Below are 12150 nucleotides of genomic sequence, written 5' to 3' on the forward strand. Positions count from 1 at the left end.
TGTTCCTGGCTGGAGTGGGAGGGGGGTGGTACATCCCAGTAGTGTAGGGGCAGATAGGGGGAGCAGCCTGGGTAAAGTTAGGAGCTCATTGGGTGCTGGTCACCTGAGCTCACACATAGAGGGAGTATTTAAGGTGGGCACCATCTAAGATCAGGGTCAGTCAGTCAGCCAGTCTTTGCAGAACAGTCAGAGGAAGAGGAACAGAGCAGCCCCAGAGCAAGAGTGAGAGAGGAGAGCCAGAAAGACCCAGAGGGGGAGACAGAAAGGAACTCTGAGAACCCAAGTACAACCCCAGGGTGAAGAGTTGGCAATAGGGTACCGGATCCCAAACTGGTGGGGGCTAAAGCATACCTCAGCCAGAGACCGGAGGCCGTGGGCAGGATCTGCCACGGCCACCCACCACATCCACCCTGAAGGCAAACCACGTGTAGGGTCAGGGAACCCAAGGCCAAGGGTCTCCCAACAGAAGGCCCGAGGGAGCTGGACCTAGGTGGATCCCTGGTGGGGACGGCCAGAAGAAAGGACAAGAAGGAGGGCTCAGGGACACGCTCCGGACTTGCTTGGGGGTTGGCTGAATCCAGGACCTGGTGGATGCAGCACGGCTCGGGTGGTCACTGAAGGCCGGAGTGACCGGAATATCTGCAGTAAGTAAACACCCTGAACTGCACAACCCGACTCTGTCTTTACTTATCATCTACGCTGCACCACCACAACCCCCATCCTCTGCACCTGACCCCCTGAGGCCATACCCCTCCCGTTGGGGGTTATACTATCTAAAGCTGCACCAACACCATCAGCCTCAGCGGACCCTGCTGCAGCGGCGGCCGTAGTGACCGCAATCCAACGGGTGGCGTAGTCGACATAAAGAACTTTGTAACATCTGTAGGACTGCCACATACTCTGAGCTTGACACCCTGGGCACGGACCGGGTCACAGCCACTCGGAGACTACAACCCCCATCTGATCCGGCTCCGGGTATTCCCCTAAAGAATATGGCCCAGGGGGCGCGTCAACTTTGGCGTAGTCGGCAAGATTACGTGCCCGCAACACCCGGGTACTGCGTGCCTGAAGAAAAGAACAAGTTTACCTCAAAAAGAAGTCTCCTGCCGGTTCCGGAGGGTCCCCGCCATCGTACTCCATCACAGATCGATTTCCGCCGGTTGTCCGCCATTAACAGCTTTTTCCCACCATCTGCGGAGTTTCCCGCCACTGGGAGACGATTCCCGCCATTTCCAAAGGTTTCCCGCCTTGGAAGAGCGGACGCCATTATGGGCGTGCCAGAGGGTGGCAAGAGGCCGCCTCCCATCGTGGGCCAGGACCGAAAATGGCGCCAAAAGTGGAAACCGCCCCCACCAACAGAGACTGTGATGCTAGAGGTGTCTGTCAGCGTGAAAGAACTGCCCCTGGAGCTGACAATCACCAAGTGGCCCCGGGACCGCCCTCGAAGTGGGAGGACTGAGAACAAGAGAACAAAGATGGGTGTCGCTTGGAGCAGTCTGGAGAGAATGCACCCGGAGACAAGAAGCCTAGAGCTGAGTCCAGAAGAAGCTTACCCGGAGATGGGAGAAGAGCAGAGCAGCACCGGCCCGCTGGCCAGGAGCCTGCTGGAGACAACGGAAGGAGAGCAGAGCAGCACCGACCCGTTGGTCAGGAGCCTGCTAGAAGCAACGACCCCACTAGGCTTAGTGGAGGTCCTGGCACAGCTCCCCCGAGATCGGGAGTGTGCACAGACCGCGCTGGAGGGCCTCGCACGGAGGATGGCCCGGGTGCAACGAGAGACGTTGGCGGAGTGGAGCCGAGAGATGGCCCAGCGGACCGAGACTTGTCAGCGGAGCACGCCACCCGAGACGAGGAGACAGACCGCCTCTGAGGATGGCGCAGGAGGGCTGAAGGCCGGAGACGGCGCCGAGAAGGGAGCCGAACGAAGGGAGGCAGGTAAAGGGGACGTCTCTACCCCAAACCGGGAAACCGCGTACCTGCCCCAGCTCCCCGTCGCAGAGCCCGAAGTACCCCCTGCCGTGCCCGTAACCGCAACGTCACCGCCACAGACTAGGCCTCAACCGGAAGCCGCAGCCGCGACCCCTGTGACGTCACACGCCTCGACCCCGAGCGTGACCAAGCAGGAAGTACCACCAGCCTGGTCGCAAGGCCTAGTACCCCCGGGCGCCGCAATACCAACAGCGCCCCCTACCTCCGCGGAGCCACCGGCCTGGTCGCAGGGCCAAGTAGCCCAGGGCGCCGCCGTCCTTACGGTGCCCTTCACTTTCCAGGTGCCCCAGGCCTGGCCGCAAGGCCTGGGCAACCCGGGCGCCACCACCACCGCGCCCATAAAACCAAGAGTGCCGCATCTGGGAGAAGATCTGTTCGCCCAACATACGTGCCCGGATGGGCAGCCCTTTATATGGCCACCGGAGTTTCACCATCCCCGACTCCGGAAAGAGAGACCCCTAGATGAACCCCTGATTCCGGTTCCAAAGCCCGTAAAAAGGACCTCGCCCCCGCTAGAGGAGGCACAGTTTGAGTGGGACCCCACCGGAGAAGACCTCATGGGGTTCACTCAGGAGACCCGGGCAGCTGCAGCGGAGCGTGCAGAGTGCTGCCGGCAGCAGCTCGAGGTCTTTGAGAGGGAGCGGAGAGAGAGGCGGGTCCGGGAACAACAAGCCCAGATAAGGAGCGCGGAGCAGAAGAGCCGGGCCAGGAGGAGTCCCCGTGCAGCCCATGGTCCCCCTTCCACCGGGACTGTGATCAAGTTTAATATGCAGCACGGGTGGGGCTTCATCCGAGATCACCGCACCCCAGGCGACGTCTTCGTGACAAGAAGAGACGTTGAGTCCCACCTACCGGAGGGACACAGAGGACGTGACCTGTATATAGGGGACGAGGTCACCTTCACCCGGCACAAGTGTGCCAAAGGACCCTACGCCCTCCATGTGCATCGCCTGACGGAGGAGGAGCTGCGGTGTGAGGAGGAGCAAGAGGACCCGGACGGGTCTGAAGTTAAAGGTAACCACAAAGAAAGAGCAGGAGGACGTCGTCGTTGAGTACAGCGGAGTAGAAGCTGTATATAGTTGCCCGTCGGGGCACAGTGAACTGTTACTGCTGCTATTATAGTCCCCGTTGGGACCAGCAAATTGAACTGTTACCCGTATTTCCCTTAATCCCTCTGACCGAGGACTGAGAGCGGTCATCCCCTTCCTAATACCTGGCCGAGGACTGAGAGCGGCCATATCCCCTTGTAAATAGTTGCGCTTCCTAAGGCGCCCCCTACCGGTTTTATAGGAAGACCAATTTTCTAGAGAAACTGTTGCACTTTTCCCGGGCACACGTTGCACAGTGTCCGGAGGAGGAGCTCGAAGCAAGAAACGACTACGAGAATGTTATTTATATGAAAAGTTTTATGATGCTGCTAATATATGTTGTTTTATATGTTTTATTATGTTTATATGAAAAAAAATTGTATGTTTTGGTGTTTTATCTCTTACAGCCCGAGGACGTGCTGTGATTTACCAGGGGGGAATGTAGCACCCTGAGGATTCGGCTGCTACAGGGGTATTGCACCTCAACCCAGAGGTGTGATATTCCACTCCCGGGTAAGGATGGAGTGTGGATCTGAGCTCAGAAAGCTGCATGCACTACACACATCCCATTTCCGAGGAACAGACCAACGGTACTCCCACTTAGAAATGTGCAGGTACGACCGAGTCTGTTCCTGGCTGGAGTGGGAGGGGGGTGGTACATCCCAGTAGTGTAGGGGCAGATAGGGGGAGCAGCCTGGGTAAAGTTAGGAGCTCATTGGGTGCTGGTCACCTGAGCTCACACATAGAGGGAGTATTTAAGGTGGGCACCATCTAAGATCAGGGTCAGTCAGTCAGCCAGTCTTTGCAGAAAAGTCAGAGGAAGAGGAGCAGAGCAGCCCCAGAGCAAGAGTGAGAGAGGAGAGCCAGAAAGACCCAGAGGGGGAGACAGAAAGGAACTCTGAGAACCCAAGTACAACCCCAGGGTGAAGAGTTGGCAATAGGGTACCGGATCCCAAACTGGTGGGGGCTAAAGCATACCTCAGCCAGAGACCGGAGGCCGTGGGCAGGATCTGCCACGGCCACCCACCACATCCACCCTGAAGGCAAACCACGTGTAGGGTCAGGGAACCCAAGGCCAAGGGTCTCCCAACAGAAGGCCCGAGGGAGCTGGACCTAGGTGGATCCCTGGTGGGGACGGCCAGAAGAAAGGACAAGAAGGAGGGCTCAGGGACACGCTCCGGACTTGCTTGGGGGTTGGCTGAATCCAGGACCTGGTGGATGCAGCACGGCTCGGGTGGTCACTGAAGGCCGGAGTGACCGGAATATCTGCAGTAAGTAAACACCCTGAACTGCACAACCCGACTCTGTCTTTACTTATCATCTACGCTGCACCACCACAACCCCCATCCTCTGCACCTGACCCCCTGAGGCCATACCCCTCCCGTTGGGGGTTATACTATCTAAAGCTGCACCAACACCATCAGCCTCAGCGGACCCTGCTGCAGCGGCGGCCGTAGTGACCGCAATCCAACGGGTGGCGTAGTCGACATAAAGAACTTTGTAACATCTGTAGGACTGCCACATACTCTGAGCTTGACACCCTGGGCACGGACCGGGTCACAGCCACTCGGAGACTACAACCCCCATCTGATCCGGCTCCGGGTATTCCCCTAAAGAATATGGCCCAGGGGGCGCGTCATGTACATATTATATCAAATGAATAATGCAGTTGGTGCGTTTATGCACTTAGAACAACCACTAGGTGGCGATATTCACTTATTTACTTTGTGTGTTTTCTATGTGTTGATTATAATATTTCAATTAAGGATAAAGTCAGGATATAACGTATTTTATCTGTGTAATTAATTACAAAAATGTAATTTACCAGCAAATATACATATATGTTTTATTTTGATGTTCTGTTCATGACATTATTTTCCATATGAATTTATGATATTAATATTTGATTTCTACCAGTGTTTTTAGCCAACATCCTATGGTGAATGATGATCTTCCAAATCGTATTATTGCTGGCACTGTACTTGTGAAATCCAACGTGGCAAAATTTACTGAGACCACTGCCATTTTTGATGATGAAACTGTGGAAAAAGATATTGATGTTGTTATATTTGCCACGGGTTATTCCTTCAGTTTTCCTTTTTGTGAGGAGCTTAAAGTCCAACACAACAAGGTCTCTTTATATAAATACACCTTCCTACCGGAGCTCGAGAAGCAAACGCTGGCTGTCATTGGTTTGATACAACCACTTGGGGCCATTATGCCCATTTCAGAACTGCAATGCAGACTTGCCACAAGAATCTTTGCTGGTAAGTAAACTATGAGTACTGTCAGTACCGAGAAATATGTGTAATGCCAACGCCAGCGTCCCTGCATGGTCCCTCTCCCTCCTCCCGGCAGGGACACCAACATACTCACTGCCATGGCCACTCAGCGGCGTCTCCTTCTGCTGCTGCTGCTCCCTGCTCCCAGGGCCTGAGCACTTTGTGCAGATCTCCCGGCAGCGAGCTTAGGGTGTACGCTCCCCGCTTTTAAAGGGGCAGTGTGTGCACTCCTGGAAATGCTCCCAGCAAATAGATGGGAAGCATTAAGTATTTAAGGCACTTTCCCCTGTAAGTAGGTGCCTGAGCAATTTTGATGTATAGTCAGTCTGCAAGCTGATAAGTCCGTTGTCAGGTCCCTGTTCCTATACCTTTCCTGTTACTCACAACCTGAACCAGTTTGCCATCCCTGAACTCGATTAATCAGGACCAGCACCAGTGTCCATTCTTGCTGGTAAGCCAGAATCCGCACTGTCTTAACCAGCAGCAGTGTCTGTTCTTTCTGGTAATCCAGAATCCGCACTTTCCGAACCAGTACCAGTGGCCGTCTTGTCTGGGACTCCAAGTTTTTGTCTCTGATCCTGACCCTTGGAGTCATCTGCCGCAGTATTGGGGACTGCCCTGAAGTAGTACTTGGCGACCACCCGCAGGTCAAGCCTAACTCCACCATCTAGTAAAAACCAGGTGGCCACTTAGCCACTACCCTCCAGGGTAAGCCCGGCCCGTGGGGCCGTGTGTCCACGATCCGCCAGTGTGACAATAAGTAGAACTATTCACAGGATAGAGGATAATTGCATCATAGGAGATGTAAGCATTGGTACATGTGAACTAAATTCTTCTAACTTCAATCTATTCAATTGTAATAATGTCAAACATGAACACTACCACTCTATTCATAGTCCATATGGCTCCAAAGAAATCGCACAACAGCACTCGGCTATTTCAAAAGTTAGTGACCTGTCAGGTTGGATAATACTATTAACTGCAGATATAGGGTTAATCTGCAGATCAATAAAGTTATGAAGGTGCCAAGCCAGAGTACTGAAAGTGAGGCACCTGGGAGAAAATTAACTTTATTCCTCATCGGAGCCTCCGGCTTTGTCATATGGGTGTGTCGGCGCGGCTACAGTCATCTCTCACTATAGTGTGAGCTGTAGTTATAAGCATGGCCTGCCACTTTGACTGAAAATTGGCTCTGTACTGATGCTCTGCTGAGTTGGCTGTCAGTCAGTGTTGGGGCATTTTTGCACCCGCTGATCTCTGTGCTGTGGGCGGTGACTTGAATTGCTCCAGACATGCCTGCAAGACTGAAAGCCAGTAGCTCACAGAAAAAAATTAGTTTGCTCCCATGTGGCGCACTTTCAGTATGGCAGCCGGACACCTTCATAACACTATTAACCTACAGATTAGTCATATATCTGCAGGTTGATAGTGTTAGCCACCCTGACAAGTTCCATTTAATATATATGGAATGGTTGGGCAGTGTGCATGCTTGTCTGTACTCCATTTGAACAGTAAGGGGTAGTCAGTGGGCCCCAGTTCTCATGATCAGTGGTGCTCCTACTGGTCGGACTCCCATGAATTGGGTACTGATGGTTTATCAGGCGGATAAGTGATTACGTTTTAGTTATGAGAACTCCTATAAAGGGCTATGAAGGAAAAGATTTAAAAATAGAAAAAGATAAAAAAAGGCCCATCATGAAGTTTTCACCAGAATTCTGGCATAAAGATGCTTGAAATGTTGCAACATTTTTGTTCAACTTGAAATTGTGCAAAAATGTTGTGTTTTTAAGCCAGTCTCGTCCAGCTCTTCCAAAATGGTCGGCTAGGCGTGGTGAAGCTTGCCCAGCAAATTCCTTGCACTTTATGCCACTAAGTTACACCAGATATTGACGCCGGCCCCTTACTGTAGCAACGTTTCTGGCGAAGCCGCACTGCAGTTGTAAGATGCACCTAATTTGTTATGAGGTATGTGTGGAGGAAGATGCTCCTAATTCATGTGTCTCTTGATGAATTTGAGGCATCTTACTCAAGCAGTTCCTACTTTAAGACTGGCATGCAAAAGGACAAATAGACCACTGATCAAGTCCGTTATTAACTTGTACCTCAACATTTTTCACAATCCTGTATTGGTATTTATTTTTTTTATTAGTTCTAATAAACACCAGAAAATCTGACAGAGCTGGTTGGATGATCAGATAATTTATGAAAATTTTTGTTTAGAAATAAAAACTAATTGTGGGACACTGGCAGGTTTACTAAGGTCTCTTTAGTGCATGGACCCCTCTACCCTTACCAGGGAACAAACGATAGAAGTGAAAATAAAGGAATCAAAATGTTCTTACTAGTAGACAAAGGTTGGAAGGGGGCCAAGTATTCAACATTATTAAGGTGCAGGATTGCTGAAAGTCATTGGAGAACGGAGGACAGAACCACATCTTAGAAATGGGTATAAAATCAATGTTGGTAATTAGTGTTGAGCGAATATGTTCTATTAACCCTTTCGCCGAGTATGCTCGGGCCGAGCTCCGAGTATTTACAGCTGCTCAGTGATATGGTTGAATCGCTCCCGTGTGCATGATTTGCAACTGTTTGACAGTTTTATTACATGGGAGGAATGTCTATTTCTTACACATTCCTCACATGTAATAAAGCTGTCAAACAGTTGCAAATCATGCACACGGGAGCGATTCAACCATGTCACCGAGAAGCTGTAAATACTCGGAGCTCGGCCCGAGCATACTCGGACAGAACATACTCGCTCAACCCTATTGGTAGGATTCTGAGAGATGTTGCTTTTCAATTGAATATGTCCATCACAAGTCCAGTTCTTTGTGCAATCGGTACAAGGAGGATACTGTGGTTAAGAAAAAAAATTGGCATAATTTAAGGACATAGATTATGAAGTAGCGACCTTCACACAGATCACAAATCCTTCATTTGATTCAAGCGAGGATATAAACTGTTCCATTATGTAACAATGGAAAAAGGGAAACAAGAGATTGCTTAGCATACATGATGCTTATGAACTGCTCATGTCCTCCAACAAGTCTTTGTAAATTGATGCTGAATTGGGAGAGGTGCCTGGGAATCCCTTCCCTAGGGAGATTTGGCAGGACATAATGTTAGACTATGAAATGTGTAAATATATAATATATTAACCATATGGACGTTGCATTCAAAATCCTACTCCTTTGGTATTTCCCTTAAAAAAAGCAACATTTTCACCAACAAGGTCAAAGTGGTGTGGCCTACACCAAGGGCCTGACTTATCACTTTCGATATATTAAAATCACTTATCCTTTTTTTGTCTTGTGGTATTCACTGACATTTTTTGTGCCAAATTTTTCAATATGGCACACGTGTTTCACAAATACGCCACAAACTAAAAAAGTTCTCTTTATTTTTTGTCTTTAACTGTTTTTGTTGCGACTTTTCTGCACCAAAGTTGCAAATCCTTAGAAAAGTTTAAAAAATATGGCAATTTGAAAACTCCTTCAGAAACGTTACTCAAGGGGGGGGGAAGTAAGATGCGCCCCCCCCCAAAAATGTGACATTTAGTAAAATTCCCATTTCATGAATCTGTCTACAACATCTGGATAAGCAAAGTTTAACAAGAAAAAATGTAAAAAAAAATTAAAAAACAAAGACAACTTAAAAATAAGGTGCAATTACAAAAGCCACTAAAAAGGTGCAGATTACTTCAGAAAGCTGAAGATCCATCGATGATGAATCGGGTCCAAGTGTCTATCAGATTTATCGTCAGGGTTGTTAAAGAAGATTTCTAGATCCGAGCTTACCCTCTTGGACATTGGCTTTGATCATTTGCATTGTGTCACACAATCCAATTTCAGAAAAAAAGGACCAATTCACCATTGTCAGTGGAGAGTTGGTCGAAAGTTTTGTTCATTTGTATGTTCATTCCAACCATCTCTACACTGGCAGCACCATGTAACAGGAGCATGTTCTTGAGATATAGGCAGGTCCCATTGGTGGGACCTGCAATCTACTATACATTTATGGCATATCCTCTTGACATACCATAAATATACAAGATGGAAATACCCCTTTTAAAGAAAGACAAATTTACATTTAGGAAATAGAAATGTGATCTAAATCTTAGCATCACGTGTCATATTAGTTTATTGAAACTTGATACCATATATTGCTATTGCTTTGTGCTTTAGGAGAAAAACGACTGCCCCCCGTCAGTGACATGAGAGAGGATATCAGAAAAAAGAGAGAAGAAATGGAAAAACGGTAATTTTACTTATTCCTTCAACAACTGTATACTCTGTATCTAAAGCAGAGCTTTCTGCAAGGAGATCCTTGAATGGGTTCAAGAAAACCGTGAGATTCGATGAAACCCGGAGTGGAAAAAGTTCTCTAGAACAGGGGACAACTTACCCACACTGTCAGGTTGTGCTACAATAAAATGTAAAGGGGGTTTCTAGTCTAAGATATTTAAGGCATATTGTCTGATAGGAGGGGGTTTCAGTTTTGGTTCTCTCATGGACACAGCTGAGTGTTTCACAACTTCCTCCCACACTTAATCTTGATCAATGATGATGTAAATCCTTGTGCAGAAAGTGGTTAGTTTGTAATAGTTTAAAGGGAATCTGTCACCAGATTGCCGTGTAATCTGAGAGCAGCAGGATGTAGAGGTAGATACCCTGATTCCAGCGATGTGTCACTTGCTGATCTGCATGCTGTCATGTTGATAAAATCAATTTTATATCTGCTGTGAATCTACCAGTTCTCTAACTGCTGAGCTCTGTATAACCCCATCCGCACCACTGATTGGCTGCTTTCTGTGTACAGTGTGTGTAGGCAGAAAGTAGCCAATCAGTGCTGGGGGCCAGGTTACACACAGCAGTTGAATATGAAACACAAGACACCTAGTCCTGTAGTGATAATCTCCTGCTGATAAACACTGATTTATTGAAGCAGAAACATAAAACCTAGTAAGTGATACATCACTGGAATCAGGGTCTCAGCCCTTACATCATGCTGCTCTCAGATTACATAGCAAAAAACTGCTGACAGATTCCCTTTAAAGCTAGCTAATTTTTATAGCTGTAGAGAAAAAAAAATGTTTTACCAAGGGAGCATTGCTCACAAGTTTCATTCCAGGAATGTTTTTAGGCTTCTCGGCATTGCTACCCTCTGTGCCACACCCTCTTAGTAAAAACAATAAAATGTAGTGCTATGTAAAATGTCCCACATCTGGCGTATAAAAAAATAAAAAATTGGAATATTCAGCGAAGCAATGGTAATGAAATAAGAGCAAATTCTGCCCACTTATGACCTGGTGACACACTCTCTTTAAATGTAATTTCTATATCTATTCTCTCATCCTCAGCTATGTCTGCAGTCAGCGGCACACCATACAGGTGGACTACTTGGAATACATGGATGAACTGGCAGAATTGCTAGGCGTGAAACCAAAAATGTTGAGTCTCTTTCTCACTGATCCCCAGCTTGCCTGGAATGTATATTTTGGGCCGTGCACGCCATATCAGTATCGGATATCAGGGCCTGGGAAGTGGGTGAAAGCAAGGACAACCATCTTATCTCAATGGGACAGAACCTTGAAACCAATGAAAACGCGTTATGTAGAACCAAGCTCACGCTTTTCTCTTCTCCATGTGGTCGTAGGGCTGGTCCTTTTGGCTGCTGTATTCTATTTTTTATGATTGGTGATGAAGAAGATACAGGCTCCAATAATGACACTAACTAGTAAAGCAGATGACAGATTTGTGGACTTCTGTATAATGTGGTCATATTGATGTTTCTGTAAGTTTCTTCAGTGTCTGGGTGATCATACCGTATTTCCATGGGGTCTCTATAGCTAACGAGACCTATTTTCTGAAAAATAACAATGTTTACTGTTGATTACTGGATTGTCAGAAGGAATTTCATCAATAATTTTCATGAGCCACATTTGAGATTAACCATTGAACTTGGCGCAACAATTAGGGATTTAATAGTCATGCTGCTCTCCTCCCCAGATTTGGGGTTTTAATTGTAGTAATATATTACTTGTGAATCCTGCTCCAATATATACATGACTGTATGTGTTTTATGTATTAGAAATAAATTCAAATTTTAATATAAAAAAATGTTTTTGCTTTTAATAAAGAAAACAATAAAGCTTTTCATTTCTTGAAAATGTAACTTTTTGTCTTATTTTATTAGCATATGTAAAAAAAATTGCCGTCATATTCAACAGAATTTCATTTAATAATGGATTTATGTTGTGTTTAATATTTATAAGCTTTCATCTGATCTCAATCCCCTTTTCTTTGATAGAACATTTATAGTAAAAAAGAACAAAAAGATAAATTTAGACTCTGCCATATAAACGATCCATAATGTACAGATGCGCAATAATGTGATGCTTTTTGTGCCCCCATTTTTATATCGCAATGGCATGATATGTAGCTCACCCAGGTAGGGCGGATGAGGGTGTTTCTGTCGATTACAGTCCCACAAACCCAGGGCCGGCGTCAGCACCCGGCACACCCGGGCAAGTGCCAGGGCCCAGAGTAAGCAGAGGGGCCCACTGCCATTGGGCACCCGCCGCGCTATGGGGCCCGTGAGCGGTGCGGTGCCGGTGTCAGCGCCCGCCACCCCCCCGCTTGCTCAGGGCCCCAGCAGCCGGCACAATACTTACCCCTCCCCGTGCCTCCGCAGCGTCTTCCGCGTCCTCTGACTGTGACGTCTCAGGTCAGAGGGCGCGGTGATGTCTTTACACCGCGCGTGCTCTCTCCTGACCTGTCACAGTGCAGAGC

General features: G+C 47.9%; 1 protein-coding gene across 5 annotated transcripts in view; it reads left to right on the top strand.

Annotated features, from left to right (window-relative positions):
- Nucleotides 1-11528, top strand: part of LOC141156750 (flavin-containing monooxygenase 5-like) — a 51963-nt gene extending 40435 nt beyond the window's left edge. For all 5 annotated transcript variants that reach the window (XM_073643093.1, XM_073643095.1, XM_073643094.1 and 2 more), the window contains exons 7-9: nucleotides 4995-5344; nucleotides 9544-9616; nucleotides 10719-11528. In XM_073643093.1, coding sequence (XP_073499194.1) covers nucleotides 4995-5344; nucleotides 9544-9616; nucleotides 10719-11052 — 757 coding nt within the window. In that variant the 3' untranslated portion in view covers nucleotides 11053-11528. The remainder of the gene's footprint in view (nucleotides 1-4994; nucleotides 5345-9543; nucleotides 9617-10718) is intronic.
- Nucleotides 11529-12150: the final 622 nt, after the last annotated feature.

This window comes from Phyllobates terribilis, unplaced genomic scaffold (assembly GCF_046119375.1).
Source record: "Phyllobates terribilis strain yellow unplaced genomic scaffold, ASM4611937v1 Scaffold_8__6_contigs__length_399053987, whole genome shotgun sequence".
Classification (NCBI taxonomy): domain Eukaryota; kingdom Metazoa; phylum Chordata; class Amphibia; order Anura; family Dendrobatidae; genus Phyllobates; species Phyllobates terribilis.